This window comes from Protopterus annectens, chromosome 7.part0 (genome assembly GCF_019279795.1).
Source record: "Protopterus annectens isolate FY-2018-M chromosome 7.part0, PAN1.0, whole genome shotgun sequence".
NCBI lineage: Eukaryota > Metazoa > Chordata > Ceratodontiformes > Protopteridae > Protopterus > Protopterus annectens.
Genome location: NC_056739.1, coordinates 1,712,067,029 through 1,712,091,522, shown reverse-complemented (window position 1 = coordinate 1,712,091,522; position 24,494 = coordinate 1,712,067,029). Strand labels below are relative to the sequence as shown.

Sequence of the window (24,494 nt, the reverse complement as noted above, 5' to 3'; positions counted from 1 at the left end):
ATTTCTTGAAACTCACAGCAGATGCTATTGCTATCCCAGTCTCCACTCTCATAAACAGATCAGTTGTTGAAAACTATGTGCCCAAACTCTGGAAAATAACCTATGTTACACCGATACATAAAGGCGGGACCTCCACTGAACTTAATAACTACAGACCCATTGCTTTACTCTCCCCCCTGGCCAAAATCCTAGAAAAATGCATCCATACCCAGATGCTAAACTATCTCCTAGACAGCAACATCCTGTCACCTACTCAGCATGGTTTCAGACCTGCCCATAGTACCACTACAGCCCTCCTCTGCTTCACAGACACAGTAAACCATCTCAAAAATGAAGGCCTACAAGTGTCAACTCTTTTTTTGGATATGTCCAAAGCATTTGACACAGTCTCGCATCAAATGCTGCTAAACAAACTAAACCAATATCATCTATCAAATTCCACTCTTACCTGGTTCCAAAGCTACTTAACTGAGAGGTACCAAGCTGTGAAATGGGAAAATTCTCTCTCTCCTCAGCTGCCCATAACTATAGGAGTCCCACAGGGTTCTATCTTAGGACCACTACTATTCACAGTCTCCACAAATGACCTCCATACCTCCACACAGCATGCATCTATAACTTAGTATGCAGATGACACTACCTTAATCTGTGCTGCACAAAACATTCCCACCCTCCTGCAAATAACTCAACTAGCATTCTCTGACATTGAAAACTACCTTACCAAAGCCCAAATTATCCTCAATCCAAAGAAAACTCAGCTTATGATTATAACCGGTTCTAACAAAAACACTAACAGTCAATTCACTATCTACTCCACTAATGCTACTCCAATTGCTCCAGTGGCACAGGCTAAGCTATTGGGAATAACCATAAAATCCCACCTAAAATTTGATAGTCATCTCAACTTAACTATTAAAGTACATGCCAAACTGGGGTCGCTCTACCGTATCAAGCCATTTCTTACCAACAACACAAGATCAGCCATTGCTCGCTCCTAACTTCTATCCACCCTACTCTATGCATCTCCCATTCTGACTAATCACAACAAAACTGAACTAAGCAAAATGGAAGCCTGCTATAACAGAATTGCCCGCTTTGCTGCAAATTGCTCATATAGAACTCATCACTGTACTGCTTTGACACAGCTCCACTGGCTTGAACTGCCCAACCTCCTAACCTACAATCAGCTCTGCCTCTGTCATTCTATCTATTACCTCCCCAATAAGTGTCCTGCCCTCAAAAACCTAGTACAACATCACTCAGCCAAAAGGCCTCTTAGATCATCAAGCAAACTACTACTAGAAGTCACCAACAGCTACAATAGCTTTGGAGATGCACTATATAGTAGTTCAATGGCTAAAAAATGGAACTCTGTCCCTACAAGCATTCAAAACACATCATCTAAAGCCTCCTTTAAAGACCTCATCAGGCAACATCTCAATGAAAGTTGGCAGTGCCATGATTGCTCCCCAGGCTAGTGAAAGCGAATAACACATACATACAAAATCTAGAGCACTTGATAATAGTTTTCAATCTTGCTCACAAACACTGGCTAATCTACAATGTATGTACTGTACCTGTGTACTATGTATGTATTCTACCTATGTTCCAAATTTCAGCTGTACACCACAAATCTATTAATTACCTTTATTTTTAAAATTAATATTTTTTTGTTTGTTCTCTCCACTGTAACTGTTTATGTGCTGCATACCACTGTAAAAACATGTCTCCTGTAATTTGCGTGTATACTGATCATGTCTAAATAACTAAATGTGTCTGTAATTTTTCTTTGTGGAGTTTTTCTCCCCAGGCCTCTGCTGAAAAAGGGCCTTTTCAGCTCAGTCAGACACCCCCGGTTAACAAATGTAAAATAAAATAAATAAATAATAATTTTGAAAAGAAAGTTGCCAAGGATGCCAAGGATAACCATAAGGCCTTCTATGGCTACGTCAAAAACCTAAATGGCAATGCTCAGGTCTGTTCTGAGCTAGTACAAAATGGAACAAAATACACTGACCCTTCTGACATTGCCAACATCGTGACTGACAGGTTCAGTGCAAACCCCCCCCCCCTCACCACCTACAGGGCCTATTACCATTCCAGGGGATTGTGTAAGTCCAATTATTACTGATACATTGGTTAACAAGGCTCCATCTAAAGCTAAAAACACTGCCTCCATGGGACCAGATGGTGTCCCAGGCTGTGTCATACGTGAGCTCCAAAAGGAATTAACCCTGCATCTTAATACCCTGTTCAGTCTCAGCCTCTTCACAGGATATGTGCCCATAGAATGGCACACGGCAACGGTGGTCCCGCTACACAAGGGTGGGGCCACAACTGACCCTGGGAACTACTGACCAATAAGCCTGACCAGTCTGACCTGTAAGGCTATGGAGCAAATCATTATGGAACTCATAAATGGAGAGATTGGGAATCTCCAGTCGCTGGACCCCACACAGTTTGGCTTCATCAAGGGCAGATCATGCCTCCTGAACCTGGTGGATTTCTTTGAGACAGTTACTCAGGCTATAGATAAGGGAAAGGAGGTACACACGGCTTACCTTGACCTTGCTATAGCATTTGACACTATTCCCCATTCAGGTATTATTGATAAGCTCACCAGCCTGGGCATAAACCCTTACGTCACAAGATGGATCACAAAGTGGCTCTCAGACAGATCCCATAAAGTAAGAGTAGCAGGATCTATGTCCGAATCCAGACCGGTAATGAGTGGTGTGCCTCAGGGCTTTGTCCTGGGGCCCCTCCTGTTTGGCATATACTTCTCAGAAGTACAGGTAAGCACGGAAGGGCTGTGGCTGACTAAGTTTGTGGACGACTGCAAACTGGGTGCTATAATAGAGTCTCCGGCCGACATGGAGATCCTCCAGAAGGGCCTAAATGAGACTGATGCATGGCGTTAAAGCCATGGTCTCAAGCTAAATGCAAAAAAATGCATAGTAATCCCCTTTGGAAAAAACAGAGTACCCGCAAACTACAACATAGGAAGTAATCCCCTGAAATCTGAAGAAGAAATAAGGGATCTAGGGACCCAAGTAGATAGTCAGCTTTCCTTTGATAACTATGTTGCCAAAGTGGTTAGAAAATCCTTCTATGTGACCCATCTGATCACGAAAGGGTTCGCATCAAGATCTAAGGATGTAATGGTGCCTCTCTACTCTTCCCTCATCAGACCCATTATTAAGTACAATGCACCAGTTGGAATGTACCTGGCTGGACATCTCCAGCAGCTGGAGAGACCACAGAGGTACCTAACCAAGAGGATTACTGGCCTCAAACAGTTGCCCTATGCAGCACAATTGAAAAAGCTAAGACTGTTCTCTGTTGCATACCGCTTTCTCAGAGGCGATCTCTGTCTAACGTACAGAGCCATGTCCAACTCAGAATTGTTGAACATGCTCCATCTTAGCAAAACCAAATCTACTCGAGCTACAAGCTCTAGGGATATAAACCTCAACACAACAATGAATAAAACATGCTGGAGGGATAGATTCCCTTCGCAGAGACTTCCCTTACTATGGAACAGGGTCCCGATCTACATAAGATAGAGCCCCTCACTATCGCTCTTCAAGAGGAACCTTGATGAGTGGATGGGTAACAGAAAGTTCACACCAGGGACCACACCAACAGCACTACTAGATAGGGGCCAAGGGTACTAGCTGCTAGTACAAGGGTCTAGGGAACTACTAAAGGGGCGGTGAATACCGCACAATGTGGCTGGGCTAATATATGCCTTCGGGCAGATAGCCCAGTACCAACCTATGAACTTATGAACCTATAAGTATATGGTTGCCAGCAACATCGAAGCCTTCTGTAAGACATCTCTTGCAGGTAGGTCCATGCTTAAATTTTGTCTGCCTGCAACTTTAAGTAACAGTGTCCACAGTGGGTGGGGTACATGTGCTGCTCTTCTACACAGCTCAGGGTGCTGTTATGGGACAAGATCAGTCTTATTAAAATGTATATTAATTTCAGTTTCATTAATGATTCTATAATATGATTGTTAGAAACAAATGTAATTTGTATGCAGGACTGTGGTAAAATACAGTTTCATAAGCTGAAGTTACTGTTGTGTTTCAACTGCATTCTTTTAATGTTTATGAAGAGAAAAGTAAGTGCTGAAGAAACAAAGGCATGTTGCTAGTGTAAAAGGGATTTGTTAGCCTGATTCCTCCAGGCTGGGACTGTGTTGTTGCTAGGGAAAGTCTGCTGATAAATGAAATGTCCAAGGTCAGAAAATAAGATCCTTGGAGCAGCTGAGTCGTGTAAAAAAAGGTGTTGAAGTGAAGTCCAAGGTGAGAATCACGAAGAATGAGAACATTTCTAAAGTCATTGATTTGTCAAAAGTACTATAACATCAGCATCTTGCATGATTGAATTAATAAGCAAACGTATAAAAGATGCAGTTTCCTTTGTTCATTGAGACTGGTTTACCAATTTCTATGAAGATAGTCTCCCAGTGCTGTAACTAAAATTTCTGTTTGCACATCCTGAAGTGTTATTCCTGACTGAAGGCAAATAAGGTAAATTCTTAATGTTATTTATTTACTAGCCTTAACAGTGCCTAGCAATTACACAATCAGGTGGGACATTGTAAGTGGAAGCAAAGCCACGCCCCCAGTCATTGCAAAGTACCACAAGAAATAGTAATTAAAAAAATGTATTTAATAAATCAGTTAAAAACTGATTCCTTCATCTCAGTGTAAGCCATGATCGTGATGAAATACAAAGTGTTGCAATGTTATGGTAGGTTGTGAGCCATGTAACTTCATGGTTGAGTTCCTGCCTGAAGCAAATTCTGGCTCTAAATGTGGCTGACATCACGGGTGGTATCAATGAAGTGTAAACGGTTCAACATACTCCTTGTCATATCGGCAAATGTTAGATGTATGCTACAGTGGAAGTGTGCCCTGTGTGTCTGTGGTTGGGGAGCAGAGCTGATCATGGTCAAATGGAGCCCTAGGCAGCACTCCCCCCTGCAGTCATTCCAGTGTCCCATTACTTGGTTATTTATCCTCAGGTGCCAAAAACACTGTAGTGTGTATAGTGTTTTATGCTTTACTTCTACAATAATTATTTAGATTTAATTTAATACTTTTATTTTAAATGTTATAACACAAACACTGATTGAAATTTCCTAAACAAAGTAATACAGTCTCACAATGAAAACAGGCTTAGCATTAAAACTTCTCTGCCCAGGCCCTTGAAACTCACATTCATTGAAACAGCATTGAAATCCACATTCAAAGAAAATGCATCTGGCCATTGGCAGATAAAGTTTACCTTTGGGCTGTTTTCAAATCACAGGCCCCTTGCACACATATTTAGGACCATACATACATGCACTTATTCTTTGATTCACCTTCCTGATTGTATTAAATAATAGTCCTTACATAATACAGCAACACGTGTTAGAGCATGTTTTAAATTTGTAGTTTTGAACATTTTTCCAGTAATTAATGAAATAAAATATCTGAACTAATAATGACAAAACTGCCAATTCAGAACATTTCCATCATAAAAGTCTACTTAAACCTTTGTCATTACAGTCCACCAGTATCAGCAAATATTTACAATGTCTGCAGAAGTAAGTCATTTAAATAATTCCACGTTAAAGAGATCTGTAACTAATGAAGAGGGTGGTGCTGAGAAACAAATTTATATTTCAGTTTCATCTACAAATAAAGTGTCTGTTGCCCTTTAAAAATAAATTGCCTATGTTAACATTAAAAAAATGGTATGCTGGTAATATTGCAATAGGGAATGGATGACAAACTGATAGCAGATTCATAGTTTCTAGGCATCTCATCCAAAGGAAGACATACTCAGGACTGCAACACCCCACTCCCCTTAAAGTACAACACAGTATCAGCAATCCCTCTACATGCTGTGGTAGTAGAACCCACAGCCTTCTGCAGCAAAAAGCAAGTGTATTACCTGTTGTGCTACTAACAACACTTTTAACTTTTTAATGCAATAGCAATACCATTTGGTAAAAAAAAACAGTCACACATTGTAAGCAGACTTAGCATGAGCAGCATTAAACTTCTCTTCTCTTGAAGTTCACAATTCCTTGAACATGCACTTGACACTCAACTCTTTGAAACTCCTTTTTTTTTTTTTAGTAACAGCTTGGTGGTTGGGATGGAGGATTCAGGCTTTTGTTTCATGTAACCAAAGTACAGGGTTTCAGCCTGAGCAAATTAACTAACAACCTGATATCCCTAACTGGGGCATTTCACACACAAACACACACACACACACACACACACACACACACACACACACACACACACACACACACACACACACGCATGCATGTACACACACACACACACACACACACACACACACACACACACACACAATTCTTTCCCTTACTTTCAGGAATCCTGTCTAGGATGAACAAAATGGAACCTTCCTTGCTGCTGTTACACACACACACACACACACACACACACACACACACACACACACACACACACACACACACACACACACACACTTACTTTCAAGTGTCCTGTCCAGGATGAACAATGTGGAGCCTTCCTTGCTGCTGTTATGCATGCTCACATGCACACACCTCTTTGCCTTAATTGCAGGAATCCTGTCCAGGATGTATGAAATGGAACCTTCCTTGCTGCTGTTACACACACACACACACACACACACACACACACACACACACACACACACACACACACATACAGGTGAGGTTGCACAAAAATAGTACACACAGTCCTCCCATTACCCATCTGTCAACATGCATACCATGTGGTACACAACAGCATGCAGTGCAGCTATAGTCAATCCATGCTAGCAACAGTATACATGTGTGTGATGCATGGGCTGTGTTAGTAAGTGATGCCAATTCCCCTGGATACCACCCACGTACACAGTATTGCTGTGCACCTGTTCTGCACCCTGCCATGTACTGTGCACCAAACCTCACAGGTGTACAACCCGTTACTGAATGTGTAGTACTGTGTCAGGCATGTCAGTAAAGAAGAAATGGAAGCTTACTTGCTGCTGTTGAAGAATCCATTTTACATGCATTATGTGGAAGCAGCAATACAAGAATGGAACGTCTTCTTGTATTTAAAATTCTGCACGTAGATGGAAAGGAAGAACAGGATGTCTGTGCGACAATGTATGGACAGACATGACATGACATGACAGGTATGTGTGTGATTGGACCATTCTTAAAGAAGAACACCCTTAAAAACAAAAACAGTATTTTTTTCTTTTAAATTAAAAAGTAAATGTCACAGTCCCTCACCAAGTAAAGTCAAATTCCAAGAGGGTGCAAATGCACCCCCTTACACCTGCCTGTGGGCACCCATGTAAACAGGTAGCTAAGGGTTATGTGGGGGGTATGTTAGTTGGGGATTAATTTACTTTCTGTTGATCTCTGTCCATCAGAGGCATGAGGGACAGACCGGGAGTGAATTTGTGATTTCCATCCAATGATCAAGGTTTCTTTTAAAAAGGGTCTGAGATGAACTCTGCTTTACTTGGTACGGAGATTTGTTGAGACACATGGCTCCTCCAGCAGGTTCTATTTATGTCACAGACAAAGTTCAGGTCCTTGGATCTAGTGTTTCTGGCACTGCTTGTCTTGTATATGTGCAAGAGGTCCATCAGAGCTGGATCTGAGGATGCCTTATATGCTAAGTGTAGATTGCCTCTCAGTAAGCTGTAAGAGAATGAGTACAGAAATAGGACCTGAAGCAGTCTGTACAGGTCAAGGTATTCATACCCTGGATTATCCTGGTGAGGAGCCTTTGAGGGCCTTCCGACTGTTGCAAGGGTTTGATTATGTACATGCTAAAGGCGGCTTTGTACTCATCAAGGGGTCTGATAAGGACTGAGTAGATTGGTGCTATTACTTCGTTGGACCTGGATGACATACACTTGCTTATGAGTCAGGTGACATGGAATGAATTTTTTGCTATCTTGGCTACATGTTGGTCTAATGCCAGATTACTGTCTACATATCTTCCCAGATCCCTAACTATCGGGTCAACTCTTGAGGTGTTTTATCAATGAAGTATTTAGCTTGGGTGGATGCTTTCCTAAATGGCACTATAATACATTTCTTTGCATTGTGTTTTAATCAGTGGCTTTCACAACATTCATTTCTTTGTGTTAGATCCTCTTGTAGGACCTTGTTGTCATGGGGGAAACTATGATGACTCCCAATTTACAGTCATCTACAAACTTGTTGAGCCAGAGGCCTTTGATATAAACCTTAACTTCTGAGAAGTAGATGCCAAACAGGAGTGGGCCCAACACAGAACCATGGATTACTCCACTGGTGAACAGTCTGTTGGTGGAGGTTGTCTTTCCAATCCTGATGTCTTGGGTCATATCTCTGAACTAGCTGGCAATCCAGTGAGTTATGTAAAGATTCATGCCTAGTTCTCAAAGTTGATCAACAACACCTGACTGGAGTATTGTATCAAATGCCTTGGCCAGGTCAAGGTAGGTGGTATGCACTATTTTCTTCTCATCCGTAGCCATGGTAACCCTCTTAATGAAGTCTACTGTGCTAAGTAGGCAACACCTTCCCTTAAAGCCAAATTGAGATGGGTCCAGTGTCGATAGGTTGCCAATGTCCTTGTTGATCATTTCCATTATAATTTGTTCTATGGCTTTGCATAGTGCATTTGTCAGACTGATAGATCTGCAGTTCCCGGGGTCAGTCAATGGTCCACCTTTATGAAGAGGGCGGACTGTTGCAGCCCTCCATTCATCTGGCATATAATCTGTTTTGTGGCTGTAGATAAAGAGTGATATGTCAGGATACTTAGGAGGTAACCAGGGTATTGCTGAGGCCCAATGAAGCAATGTTTTTGGCCTTAGCATGTACCGCCAAGACCTGCTCCTGTTGATAGTTAGGGAGCTATGCTAGAAGGGATTTGACAGGGTGTAGTGCTGGTGTGTGGGGAATGAAGTCAGAGCTGAATGTATCAGCCAATAAATTTGCTATGTCATCTAGTCAGTGAAGATTATGCCATTTACCACCAGGTCTGCACACTGTTGAGTATTACCATTAAGGGTCCGGACATAGCTGAAGAAAACCTTGTGATTGTCCTTAGCCTGGGAGGCTTTCCTAACTTGTAATTGGTCTTGTTGGATTTTATTAGACCTCTTAGATTCTTGTTTAGTTGAATTAGAGCTCTTGCCTCTATGACAGCTGTTCTTTTCTGATCTTGACCACGGTTTTTTTTCTTTTTTTATATAACCTAATATAACCAGTGTAGTTTGTTTAGGTGTTAGATCTGGGCTTACTTCTGGTAGGTACAGCAGCCTCAATGCATCCATTTCCATGTTTTCCATGTTTGCTCAGGATTTCTGTTAATATTTCTGCACAGGTAGCTATGTTTTTGAGGTTTGGGGGAGCTGTGAATTTTTACAAACTGTCACTTAATAGGGTGTAGTTTGGTTTAGTATCATTTCTAACTGTTATGGGTTTAGTTGGGTTTTCCAGGTTGATTTTTATATTGAGGGGACAACTTTGTGGTCCAACTTCACCAATGAGGACATGACACAACAGGGGTGGCAATGCTCTCCCATGTTGGAAAGTATTAGGTCCAATATACCTGATCCTGTGGTTTGAGAGTGCAATATCTAGTGAAGGGTGTTTGATAAAGTCTGAGAAACATGCCTGTAAGTTCGAGGCAGTGTACATTTCCTAGTCTATAGAGGGGTATTTAAAGTCTCCAATGAATAGGGTACTTGGTTGGATGGTGAGCACCTCTAGTAGGTCCAGGTAAGAGTAGTGAGCTTCCTGGGTCATACAGGGTCACCTGTTGCTGGCCAGGACATGATAGGGAACCTTGTCTATGGAGACGTGAATGCGGATGAACTCCAGGGTATCATGCTGTGTGACCAACCTAGAGTTGTATTTGCTGCTAAAGTAGATTGAGAAACTTCTGGCTTCACCTTTTTCTTGGTCTGTGCTGCTGTTGGTCTAAATATGTGGAAGGCACTGTAGCCTTCCACTGCCAGAGTAAACCAGGTCTCTGTAACAGCACAGATGTCTACATCCTTCAGAGTGAGGAAATCTTATAGGGTATGGAGTTTCTTGTTTAGGGTCCTAGCATTGGACAGTAAAACCTTAAGGTTGCTTTGAGGGTTTATTTTTTCCTATGTTGCTAGTTATGTCATTTTGAGATTGCCTAAAATACTCAAAGTGGATGGATAAAGTTTTTGCCACTATCCAAAAGTCAATGGGGGACAGGTGAAGACTGTCCCTGGAAAAAGTCTGTTAACCATGTCTTCTCATGCTGATAGATATTGAATTCTCCTGTACTGACACCAGAAACTAAGACAATTATTAAAATCAATGATTTTCTGTTCATACTGTGGCATCTTCCTTGGTGAAGGTAGAATGCTACTCAATACAAGGCATGTACCTGTCTGTGACACATATTTAGACAGCTCCTTAATGTCTGTTTTCAAATAGTCCTGTGCGGTACTCCTCAGGTCATTTACACCCACATGGACTATGATAGGATCATACTGGTACCTATGGTGCAGTGACTTGAGTGCATGCATGATGCTATGGACCCTTACTCAAAATAGACAACTAACTGTTATCTTCTCCTTGTCCAGCTTGGTGAGAGGAGTATGTGTGTTGTCCACTGGAATTCCCTATGGCAACAGTACTAGGTAAAGGGTTTGCTTGCCTTATGGGCTTTGTTCTTGGGGGATCATTGGGTGTAGGCTTTTGTGTGGTGTTAGGTGATAATTTTGGTGTATGCTTTACTGATTGTTGAGAGTAGGTGTTGCAGTTTGACACCTTAGGAAATCTTTTAGGTTTGGAGATGTTTCACCTGACTGCCACACAATAAAAAGGTCTTATGCAAGTGGTAACCGGTATGTGAGAAGGATGCAGTGTGGGTGTTTTTGACAACCTTGTTTGTAAGCAAGATTTTTTTTTCCTCCAAGGAAGTTATGAATGCATGTCTCTAATATGGGTCCCTATCAGTTCAGTGAAAAATCAGTTCAACGAATGGCATTTTCAATGCACTTACATCAAATATGCAGATCGTTGAACTGTTCATACTGACATCACAGTACAGTTTGGATCTGGAAATTTGCCCATTCCCCACTGTAGTGTGATCTCGAAGTTGGTATATATAATTAGCAGGGGTGGGTGGGGGACACAGCCCCCCCATGAGCAAAATTCGATGAATTGCATTTCTGATGAAATGTCATTTGTTGAAGTGTCACTTTGATGAAGTGATATAGACTCCTCTAGCATATTGTGTTAGTTTCTTTAAGGGGTAGAAGGTTGTCTGAGTACATAAGACAATTCCAGTATTGTCTCAGGATGCTCATATCCACAAAGCTGGTGACAGACACATTAGGAGATTGCAAATCCATGTTGTTAGGATCTGTATTAGGGTTGGGCTATTATGATTTAGGGTCTTGGCTTTACAGAAGTCACCTGAGGGTTGTCTAGGTTGAAGGCTAGATGTTAGATAGTGCTATGATCGTATTGCTGTTTGACAGCTGGTTGACCTAAGCCTAGCTTCACACAAAGCCTTCTGTGTTATGGAGTTAAAGTCCTAAGTACTAGCTTTATACGTTTGCTAGTATACAAGGTACTGCTAACCACCAGTGAGCAGTGAACAGTTTGTGAAAATGTGCTTAATTTATAGGAGACATAAAAATATGAAAACTAACTCTGGTGCCCTCTAACCAATATGCAACTACACTTTAAGCTCCCTGGAGTACCGCCCAACTCAGAGAGACCAGGTAAACCCCTTCTGCCACAAGATAAATGATCCTGGAACTTCTTAATGTAAAAGCACAGCAAATGTAGCATTCTAGTGCATGTTAACACCTAACAAAGCCTCTAAAACTCTGGCTAATGAAATAATCTCACTTTAAGTCTCCCTGTGTGTCTTCCCAACATAGGGCTGACCAGGCTACTTTACTGCTGCTACTAGAATAGCAGTCCCAGTCTTCTTAATGTAAAAACACACTTTGCTTAGCCAAAAGTGCAAAGGTACAACAAGTCACTTTAAGTTCCCTTTGTTTCCCAACTTGGACAAACCAGACTACCTTTTTACACGAACTAGAATTGCAGTCCCAGCCTTTTTAATGTAAAACATGCTTTAGTATTGCCACAAGTGAAAAGGTATTAGAAATAAATCAAATAACTGGATACAATAAGTAATTGTCACTTTAAGCATCCCTGTGTGTTTCCGAACTTAGACTGAGCTTAGCCTCAACTGAAAAGGTACCAGAAATAAGTGTAACAACTAGCTACCGGTAATTGCAAGGTGATTCAAAGGGAAACAAGCCAGCAATTTCAAAGTACACTAACAATCTAAGGGGAGGATCTTCCCAGTTTTTTCTGTCAGTAACCAGTAAGATGAACAGAGAAAATAAGACTGGGACGAGCTTCTAGAGCAGTAGGGACAGGAAGTTCAAAAGCCTCCAAGCATAAAACGAAAACAGCAATAGAGAGGGTGGAAGGAAACCAAATTCAGAAAAAAACAGCAATGCAGACTATAAAAATGACTTAAATTAATAGCTCTAACTTTAGATAAAGAGCAAAAAATACACAAAACTAATTTGAATGGTGAGATAAGTTCAGTTATAAATGTATTTTAAATTGACTTGTATAGATACAAAATCTTGTCCAAATGATTTGTTATCAAGCTTGCAGCAGTCTGAAGACAGAGATGGTAGACTCCTTGTGTGATATAAAATACAAAGGGGCTGTGGGTTAATTACCAGAGGTTCTAGTTACAACTAACTACAACAAACTCAGAAAAATGGCCAGCACAAAAAACAAAAAGCAATGTAATGTCCTGGGATTTGCTGGGTCTATGTATTTGGAAATGACAATTAACACCACAAACTATCCCTATCCCCCGTGTGTTCCTAGTAACATACAAATACCCTGGATAAGTGGTTCTGTTCAGAGAATGTGGAGCAGTACAGTCCAGCTTACACACAGGAAGGTGCAGGATGGACTGTCTCATAACTTTTAACATGGTTCAGCTTCTTGAAAACCCACTGGTGATTTTAATCCATGAAATGGAGCTTTCTTCTGTGCCATCAAACTTTTTATGAAACCCAATCTGCATCTGCACATTTCCAGATATCTCCACCATGCCTGTACGTAATATACAGATTAAAGAAGTGTAGAGTTCAGATATGTTCAGTGACCCCAATTTATTATGGAAACCAGTAAGGTATAATTCTACTGCATACTGAAATTTAAAATATCACAGTGACGTACCTTGGAAGAATATATTGCTTTTGGATTCTTGGACCCAGAAAGCAAATAAACATTGAACTCTTGTGGGACATCGCAGGTTGCAGGAATTTTGTACTGAGCAGGTCCTCTGGTGTACAGAACTCCCTCTGGAGAGAATTTCATTTCTTCTAGTGTGTAATGTCCAAGGCCTTGTGTGAAAGCCCCCTCAATCTGCAATCAAATAAGACAATTTTAATAGCTTCTTGTTATAAAACATTAAAAGTTATGTAGTATTTATATGCTGCAGAAGTATTAACATTAAATCTAGATTCTGCTTAACTACTGCAAGAATTAAGTTAAATTATAATACAATATCTAATTATAGTATACTGTCCCATAATGTAAAATTAAAGACTTTTACTACTCTATTGCTTGTGATACTGAAAACATTGTATTTCGACACACTTTTTTTTCAGAATACTGAATGTGTAGATGTTGCTGAAACAGAAACATTTAGTTTAGGTGATTATCAGTGTAATTTTCACTTGAACTTCAGAGTTGTGTTTCCAGATTCTTATAACCAACAACATTTTAAAAGTGAAGTGTTGATGACACAAAGGCGTTCATTTCCACAAGGTGAGCAGCACTACTTCTACAATTATATAACAGCTGTGCAGGTAGAAAGCTGCACATGCACTGCATTACCAAATGGTCTTCCTAAATCCTTAAACATGAATATTAAACTTCAGAAACACCAAGCATAAAATGCAATGAAAATCAAGAATTGGCAACACAGACTTCCTAGAACCTGAAACCAACCACTGTATAGCGTATTAGCAGCTCCATTATTCTGCCCAGACTGAACACTTTCAGTCGGTCAAAATAGCTGTCAAACTGCTTCAAGGCTTCAAGCAAAAAAATTACTAGTAATGAATTCTAACATTGTCAAGTAAAGTATGTGTGTGTGTGTGTGTGTGTGTGTGTGTGTGTGTGTGTGTGTGTGTGTGTGTGTGTGTGTGTGTGCGTGTGTGCGTGCGTGTGTGCGTGTGTGTGTGTGTGTGTGTGTGTGTGTGTGTGTGTGTGTGTGTGTGTGTGCGCGCGCGTGCACACACGCATTTCCATTGCTATACAGAGAAAAGATCTCAACTACATTGGCCCCCCCCATTTCACTTTTCCAGCTAGAAAACTATACAGTTTGGATATTTCACAAAAGCAATGATTACCACTAGCATTTTATTGTTAAACTCCGCATTCCATATGTCACAGCTCTACAAGATAAGTACAATAATATAAAATATTGCTTTCTGCTCTGGAATTATTTCAACACACACACACACACACACACACACACACACACACACACACACACACACACACACACACACACACACATACACACACACAAACTTCTGCTAAATTTAATATTGCTCTCTAGGGTGGGCATTACAGGAAAATAACATGCCTTTGTGGTGTAGTGGGGATCCTACACCTGCAGTACTGGACCACACACAGCATTCATGGGTAGTTAATTGTTTCCATATAATAGCCATCCTTTCAGGGATTACTGTTTACATATATTACTACATCACAATAATAGCCTACAGATTTGAAGTTTTTACATAGAATGTGGCAGCACAGAGGATTAAGGCTATGAGCTGCTAATGAGGTATTCCCTGTGATACAGGGTATCATTCCCAGAGCCTTCACTTGCCTGCTGTGTGACCCTGAGCAAGTCATTTAACCAGAAAGTCCTCTAGGGAAATTGGGCTACATTCTTTACGGGTGTCCAGGAATGCATGCCAACAACCTAAGAATGATGCAACCAGTCAGGACTGTAGAAACATGGGAGAAGTATGAGAATGTTAATACTCAATTCACAGCTTGCTCTTTTTTTTACTCACTCATGCTACTGCTCAGATGGTCACTAAGTGAGAATATAGTACCACCATATTTGTTTCCATATTGACACAATCTTGAACTAAACCTGGAAATGACCAAAGAATATATAGCTTACATTACTTATTAAAGTTCAGAGCCATTAAAGTTGGACTTTATATACAAAATGTAACTGGTTTAAGTGCCAAAGAGTATAGAGCTTAGGTTAATTATTAGAGTTCAGACCCATTAAAGTTGGACTTTATATACAAAATGTAATTGGTTTAAGTACCAAAGAGTATAGAGCTTAGGTTAATTATTAGAGTTCAGACCCATTAAAGTTGTGCTTACAAAACATAAAATGTTTAAGCATCCATTTAGCCAAGAACGGATCTGGTGTTCTTCTAAAACTGTTGACAGTCAATGCAATTCTAGAGTTGCACATAAAAGTTATTTATTTAGAGTAAACTAAGTGACTTCATTTCAGTAAGGATAAATTATAGCCAAGCTGGAAACATTTGAACATGTCAGATTTTAGAAGCTCTACAATTCTATATAAAATGTGAAGTTAGTGTGCATACAGTAGTGCATATAACACAGCAGCTGTTGCAAAGGAGATGTTGTGTGTGGTTCATTATAACAATAAATAATTTATCTTGGCTTGATAACTTCAACAATAGAAGGTTAAAAGTACAATTTACACAAGAGCTAAAACAGTAAAATCTTTTTGTATCACAAAAAAATAATTTAACAGTCTTTATACTAATGCATAAATTACATTCCATGTAAATATACTGTATCTTTTATCATTAAGAGTAAACCTTTTGAGAATCTGTACCTGCACTAATAAAAGTTAAATCTCTAGCTATTTTGGACTGATACTGCGGTGCTGGTGCTGCGGTAGCATTGTTGCCTCACAGTAAGACGTTGTCATGTTCGATTCTCAGTTAGAACGTCTTCTGTGTGGAGACATGCGTGAATGGGCGTACCTTCGTTGAAGGTTGTGCATCAGGGCTGGCAACTCGGCATGGAAAAATCTAGTGCCAATCATTAGCGGACAAGAGTTCCACTGTGGCGACCCCTAACCGGGAAAAGCCGAAAGACACAGCAATATGTAATGTAGAATCTTTAATTATATGTTTTTCATCACTGCTTGATGGATATCAAGTTCCACTACCAATCTGTCCTCATTCACCCTATGGAAGATAGCCACTAGTGTAAGCTACCATGCATACAACACTAGGTGTTCTCCCTAAAATGGTCCTAACCTTGCCCCTTTTGCCCTTCAGGGTGTATATATATATATATATATATATATATATATATATATATATATATATATATATACCTCACAGACTATTGCAAATGCCCAAATGAGCAATCTTTGTTACATTATGAACATTTTTTTGCTTTTTGTAGTTGTGTAACTACATGCATAGTTACTTGAGTAAGCATACAAGCATTTCATAATCTTTGCAAACCTTGTAAATTTTGTTCATGTGCTACTCACTTATTTTATGCCTTCTGCATATTTCTCCATAAGTATGCTATCTGTATATAATAGGTACTGTCTCTTTCTGCATTTGTAAAATGTTCTACATCTTACTTTTGATAAGAGTTTTGTTCTGTGGACTCCAGGCAATGGCTGAGTGGATAAATTTGGATAAGTAGTCCAATACCCAATCAATGAACAATAAGCAAACAAACAAACAAAACAGACAGAGGCAGGGAGTTGACATGTGTGCGAGATAAACAGTCCCTGATTAGGGGAATATTTCTTTTCCCTGGGATTGCAAGAACTTGGAGTTAGTATATACAATTAGCACTACCAGTATGGGGTGCAGGAGTGCTTCCCCCCCTACAAAAACACTTGCTGTTGGTTTACTCCACTCTGGGGTAATCCCTGGACCATGTGCAGAACATGTCATTCTGAGTGGACTCAATGTTTGAATGTGGATCTGTAGGGTGTCTGGACAAGGTACATTAGATAAAATATATATATGTGCATATATATATATATATATATATATATATATATATATATATTTTTTTATATATATATATATATATATATATATATATATATATATATATATATATATATATATATATATATATATATATATATATATTTATTTATATATGTGTGTGTGTGTGTATATATACATATATATATATATATATATATATATATATATATATATATATATATATGGGTCTATAATAAATACTCGAAGAGGCGTTTCAGCGAATGCCTCTTCATCTACACATACAAAGAGAACGCACAAAACCAAGAGCGTTGACATCAGCGATTTCTTTCCTAGGGAAAGAAATTGCTTTGCTATCCCTGTAAGTTTGCCATTTTCCCCACTGCAGTGTGATCTCGGAGTTTGTATATTTAGTTAGGGGGGTGTGGGGGGCACAGCCACTATAGTGGGGGTTGTGGGAGGCAAAGCCCCCCACTTTGTCATGTTTGTAATGATGTGTTTATGTTTTGAAGCGATATCTTTCCCAGGGAAATAAATCGCTGATGTCAGCATTCGTGAGTTTGTGCGTTCTCTGTGTATGTGTCGATGAAGAGGCATTCGCTGAAACACCTTTTCGGTTATATGATATAGACCTTATGTGTGTGTGTGTGTGTGTGTGTGTGTGTGTGTGTATATATATATATATATATATATATATATGTGTATATATATATATATATATATATATATATGTATATATATATATATATATATATATATATATATATATATATGTATGTGTGTGTGTGTGTATATATATATATATATATATATATATATATATATATATATATATATATATGTATTTTTTTTTTATTACTTTCTATACTTAATCCCCATTAAAAGACATTAAGCCAAACATCATTCGGTGTACCTCAGCCTCTCTAACCAAACTGGACCCATGTCATGACTCCCCAAAGCCCTCTCACATAAGATAAAATATCAAGTTGCCTAACAGCAACAAACAAACTATTGATCCCCCTCCACTGGTAAAGTAACCAACCATAACCTCATAACCTCTCATAACCAGCATGTATGAGGTAAATACTCATTTACCTAACCAGCAATATAAGCTTCGTAATGATTCCCAGGTCATTACCAGCCAACCAGACAATCAAACACAATGCCCACTGCCACACGAAACCATGCAGGGGCAATTGCATACCATCATGCCAAATTGCAGCCCCACCTTATGTCCCAATGAATATAATAATTAAATAAGAGCTCTTAAAAATTAAATACAACAGCAAATCTGCCACCTCACCCACTATCAATTGTAATCAATAAGACATTTAAATGACCATCATGGCATTTTAGCAACGCAATCGCCACAAGCTATATCACTTCCATATTACAAAATGAACTCCAGCTGAACCTCCTATGCCAGCTTAATGTGGAAACTCCAAATATTTAACATCCCCTCAACCATCCTTTCTTCCATCAAACAAGTCACCAGCCCCACCCCCAAATTATATTCCTGAACCGAACGTCACATGCCTCATTCGTCAAATGGAAATCCCTATCAACCTCCCTATCGATCTGCCAAAAGGCCTGACCAGGCTGATTCCTAGGTAATCACCTGTCAAATGCACCACAAAAGACCAAGCCCAAGCCAGGCAAAGCCACCCAAGCACAGTGCACTACTAGAACCCTGAACTGCCCAAAGTCACTAAAACAAAACAAAGTCAGTGACATGCTATCATGCCTATCTGTGGCCCCTTTTTCTGCCCAGTGGATATACTAATGACCAAAATGAGATTTCCTTTCCTAATGCACCCTGTTAATAACATCAGTAACACCTACACTTCCAGTATATGATCTACTGTCCAAAATTTTAGTAAATTAATCTAACCCTGTCACCAATGAAACTGCAGCTACATCCTCCTTCACCAACTGAAAAGCCCCATTTTGCTCACAAGCCTGCACCTGTACTGCTCTGTCTACCCTTCATGCATTCTTAATGCCCCACCCATTAATGCCTATTCCAATGGAGGCCATTGCTAACTTCTAAAATAACTAAGGCCCATCTACAATCCCACCAAAATATGACCCAACTTCCTATTATTGGACTCCACCCCGCAGGTGGACATCCCCACACCTGCATGACCCAAAAATTGACATACCTCATCCTCGCCTGTAACCACACTACTGCCAAACCACACAGAACTCTTAAACCCCTAATAAGGTGATTACTTGCAACCTCATTGCACACCATTCCAGCAGCAGGAACATCCATCCCATCCAAATGAGCCACCTTTCAAATCCACTTTCAGGCCACTGCACGATGCCGTCTGCACTTCGCCAATCTGCAAAGAAAAGAAAAATGGTAAATTCTCTGTGCCCACAAACCAAGGATTTCTCAGCACTGAGGTGCTGCCAAGGACCCCTGCCACCCCCCTTGCAGAAATATGTACCAAGGTATGAGACCAGCCCCCCACCTTTTTTCTTTAAGAGTTGTATTCAAAATGCTACAAATCATATCCTGCAGCACATTAAATGATGTAGCACCTCTTGCATATCTTAAACTTTTAGCGTTTAAAATTTACTCTACCTGCTAACAGAATGCAATCAGCAGCATCTAGTATAGCACCGCTTGAATGAATATTTCCCTCTTGCAGCCAAAATGCCAGTGGGGCTACATTTCCATTCACCTCCAACTACACATAGAAAACTGCCAAGTTGTTCACATCCCTTAGTGACCCCGAGAGGCACGCACAATCAGTGTAGCCAATGTCCCCAGTCCACAATGCCCCAGAACTCAGCTGCACCCCATGGCATCTGAAGCAACTGCCATCCCCCTCAACAGGAAACAGAGCAAGAATATAAGGAAAATCTGAAAAGTATGCAACCGGACAGTTGAGATATATGCTGTAATGCCATAAAAATGCATGAAGACTGTACCTTCAACACTTACATGCCTTACAATTCTATAAATTTGAGAGCTCTGTATCTGAGTCATGAGAAATCTGCAACAAAGTACACGAACAAGTGAACTTTGTGGCCAATATAATTATCCCAAGCACAGAAGCGATGCAGTTATTAATTTAATATACGTTCAAAGAGGAGATGGCCTAATCTGCTTACAATTCAAGGACTTGGTCTGAAGCAAACACACTAGAACCGCACAAACACTACCTGTAAAACTGAAAACAGGTCTCAACTGTCCCTAATTCTGCAAAAAACCCTGAAGCTGCCCTGCACCTCCTAAAAGGATATTTCTAGTAACTCATGAAGGCTTGCAGCCTGTCAGTAATGATAGACATTATCAATCTCACACTTCTTGTTATTTGAGTGAATCAGAAAAGTATTTAAAACCAGTCAAGACTCTGGGTTCTATCCCTCTTTACTTTAGGCTCAGCACCGACTTTTGAGGAAATACGTTGAGGCATACGTTTCAGATCTTTCTTGCAGTCCATATTTAGAATTTCTATTGCTTTTATGAATCAGTTTGTCAATAATAATCAGATCCACACAAAATAAATGCACCCATTTAAATAACCTGTCCGATTTACGTCATATATACCTGCTGCCCTAGGTTTCTAGCACCTAACCTGATCCCAAACAGAAGTCACACAAAACAGAGATAAAACTCCATAAAAGTTGTATCCAAACACACAAGTGCTCTTTCCAGGTCAGTAAATTAAACTCGGGCAAGGACTATGCGCAAAAGGAATACAGACTATGACAGTGTAGATAACGACACCCCTCCCTTTTGTTAAACACATACAAAATTAAAATTAATAAAATATTTGCTACCCTTCGACTCGGCCCTTTAGCCTGCAACGAAGTTGTCATCGCCCTCCTATCACCCAGGAAAAGTATTGTCTTGTAACAAGGTAGATAGGTAACAACGTACACAAAATTAAAAAGATGCAAAGAAGAAATCAAGACCGCTATAAAATAAATCTTAAAGACATTTAACTAATTCTAAATGGAACCTGTTCAAAACTCTAATCTGCCATATAACAATCTTATTATAGTACCCCAATGTTTAATTAAACATCCTCTAAAACTGTATACCTCACATTATCAATGTTAACAAAACCATAATGCTCAATGAACTCCCATATACTGCAAACAGCAACTTCGAGGCTAACCACGAACACTACAAAATTTCCCAAAGATCAGCCATCTGAATAACACACATATAATACAGCCATGAAACAGACATGAAAATCTCTTTAGTTCACAAGCATGCTCCTTTGCATTCATCTAGCCACTTAAACAAAATTTGGCCTTTTCTGTTTTTTTTTTTAATATAAAGCCCACCTTCCACCATTGAAAAGGTGCCCCAGGAACAACTTTAAAACCACACTTATAAAAAGATCAGTTTAAGACAAGGCAAGTCACGGAGAAGCACCTCAACTCCTAGTGTACAAGGAAGAATAGAAGTGTCCAATTCAATACATGTCATCTGTAAACCAACTTCCACTTCTCCGTCATGCTGTAAATGTACTGCAGCACTTAACAGCCTCCCTTCCTAACTGCCCTTGTAACTCATCAACAAAAACAATAGCCAAAGAGCATCACACCAAGACTCACAAGTCCGTCAAGGCCACAACTACACATGTGCCAAGTGGACACTACACGTGGGTATTTCTCAGCCCGCGAAGAGCTGGCTCTACCCTTCTAGCCCACCTCCTCTACTCAACTGAAGGACAGAACAACATAGCTCTCAACCTTCCATCTCTGAAATGAGGAACACTAGCCTTCATAATGTGGAACAAATGGGCAAAATGTGGAACACATACCAGCCACTTACTAACAACTTCAACTAGGAAGGTCATAGGATGGTTAAAATATGCTGGTTTTACTTATGAGAAAGATATTTTAATAAATTAATATGATTATTTTCTAATTACCATGGCTATCAGTTAAAACATTCCCAACACTGAATGTGTGACAGAGCCTTTTGATGTGAAACTTCAAGGAACATGAACTTTTTAGGACCCCAGTTGAGGTATCCTTGAGAGGTATGGAGAACAAACCTAGCACAAATGGCATCCTGAACCGAAACAGTAATGCTAAACATTAAAGCCATGTCAGGAGATAGAGGGAAAAACACATACACACACACACAGACTCCTCCCTCACAATTCGCATAGCATACCAAAGCTGTCCATTCCCATGAAAAAACAACCAAACAGAATAATCCCCTAACTAATATTATTCTCCTTTGAAACAACCAAACAGCCCAAACAGCCGTGCCCCTCATCCCGGCCATGAAGTAAACTCCGCACCTGAACCAAAGCTGTCCATTCCCATTACAAACAACCAAACAGAGAAATACTAATAATCTTCACCTTTGAAACAACCAAACAGCCGTGCTCCTCATCCCGACTATGCAGCAAGCTCTGTACCTGGACCAACTTCATTGAGCGGCTCTAGCCGCAACTGTGCATGAGTCACCCTGAACTGTTTCTCGACTTGTGAAGTTGCTGCTCTACCAACCGCTTACTGACTAGAGGCAGATAAGCTAGTTATTGTGTTCTTTTTTTATATGTTAGCATTATCATTATTAATTAAAGTAACTAAGTTACAGCTAGTTAATGCCACTCCGAGCATGCATCAGAGAGCGGCCAGTACTCACATGCACTGCACTAATGGGGGAAAACAGATTATTTTAGGAGGCCACAAAGTAAATAGTGCATCCTTTAGGTTTACGACATAATTGTGAGGCAAAACCTGGATCTTTTGTGACCATTTGCTCTTCCCATTCCCCCCTAATGGCTAACACACCTCCGCACATGCATGCAAGACACTTCCAGTCATCATGGAAAAAACTGCTGCTTGGCTGACTACAACCACACACTAAACCACCAAAATTAAATATGCCATCACTAAAATCTTTACCTTTAACTGCCCACTCAGACAACATCTCCAGCGGAGGTCAAAGACTCAGCCTGCCCCTCTCAAATTGTTAGTGGCCAGTGCTCTGCTGGCTGCAAGAACTATTGAACATGGATATGTGAGTAGAAGTGGTGCAACTGAGGGGTCATTTCAACTGTTATCTCACCAAGGGGTTCGCATTTACACGAGTCCATAAAAGGGTATGAAATGTAAAACTCAAGGTCTGCCCATGTTTCTAACTGCAATCCCTGAGGATTCCATTACTGTACCAGAAAACCACAGATTTATGAAAAAAACGACCCAACAGTAGGGCAAAACACTGGTGAAAATCTGAACTGTTAATCGGTATGCTGGACAACCACTTGGAAGCCACGTATCATGGCAGAAACCTCAATTATGCTATACATGCATACCCCTTCAAGAACTTATGTTAAGGATCACTCAAAAATTAAGGATCACAAAAAAAAAAAAACACAAAACAAAACCCTGCATCCAAGCACCCAACCACCACCAACAATGACAGTAAGGCACCCCTGTAATCACTCAACTACCAACAGTACAGCCACAAGTAATTATTATACACCCAATTACTCTGATCACCATTATAATAAATAATAACCCAGCAATCATGCTATCCCCATCCTCCTCACCTGAGTTTGAGTTTGACTACTTAACAACATCACCTCTTTCATCAACTCCAAGGCGTACCTGCTCCACGGTACCTACCAGTCGTCACGGACGTAATACTTGCCATAACAAGTTCACGCCAAAATGTGATTCCTTCCTCAGATACACTTGCCTAAACCCCTTAAGCCCCTCCCTACTCTTACCTAATTTCCTCCCAATCATATCTCATTCCCACTTAACCCTTTCATCATCTCCCCTCTTAATTCCTGCTAGTATATTTATCTGACCCCACTTGAAGATGTCCCTGGACAAACTGGTTTGTTACCAAACCTCTTGTATCTCTTCTTTCAACATTTTCCACCAAAAAGTGCATGAGACAAAGTAGTCGAAGAAACCATAAATATTCACGTCTCAGAAAACTACAGTATAAAGTCTGTACATACAGCAGATTGCATAATAGTAAAAGAAACATTTTTGACTCATCAAATGACCGCCATTGCCTAGATTATGAACATATGCATCTGTTGCCATACCTCTTAACCTCTTAGTGCAAGAAATCTGGACAAAGTCTAACAAAATGGGGGGACAAAGACCCAAAAATAGGACATATTTTAAATATTGCTCTTATAAACTTAGAAAGTTGCTACAGTAACAGGGTTTGCTTTAACATACATTTTTTTCTGAAGGATTTGAAGTCTGAAGCTCAAATGTATGCCATTATTTAGTAACTTTAATCCTCAGATCATCCCAGTGATTTGTTAGAAAACCACAAATTCTATGAGAAGCAGACCAAAAATCTGGACGTTCTGCAAAAATCTGAACAGTTGAGAGCTATGTCTCTCACTGGATTATCACTGCAGAAACATCAAGTT

At 40.0% G+C, this 24,494-nt stretch overlaps 1 protein-coding gene across 1 annotated transcript in view; it reads right to left on the bottom strand.

Moving 5' to 3' along the window:
- Window positions 1-24,494, bottom strand: part of LOC122807194 (aldehyde oxidase 1-like) — a 784,671-nt gene that overhangs the window by 29,902 nt on the left and 730,275 nt on the right. Inside the window, exon 33 of the mRNA XM_044078244.1 lies at window positions 13,286-13,474. Coding sequence (XP_043934179.1) covers window positions 13,286-13,474 — 189 coding nt within the window. The remainder of the gene's footprint in view (window positions 1-13,285; window positions 13,475-24,494) is intronic.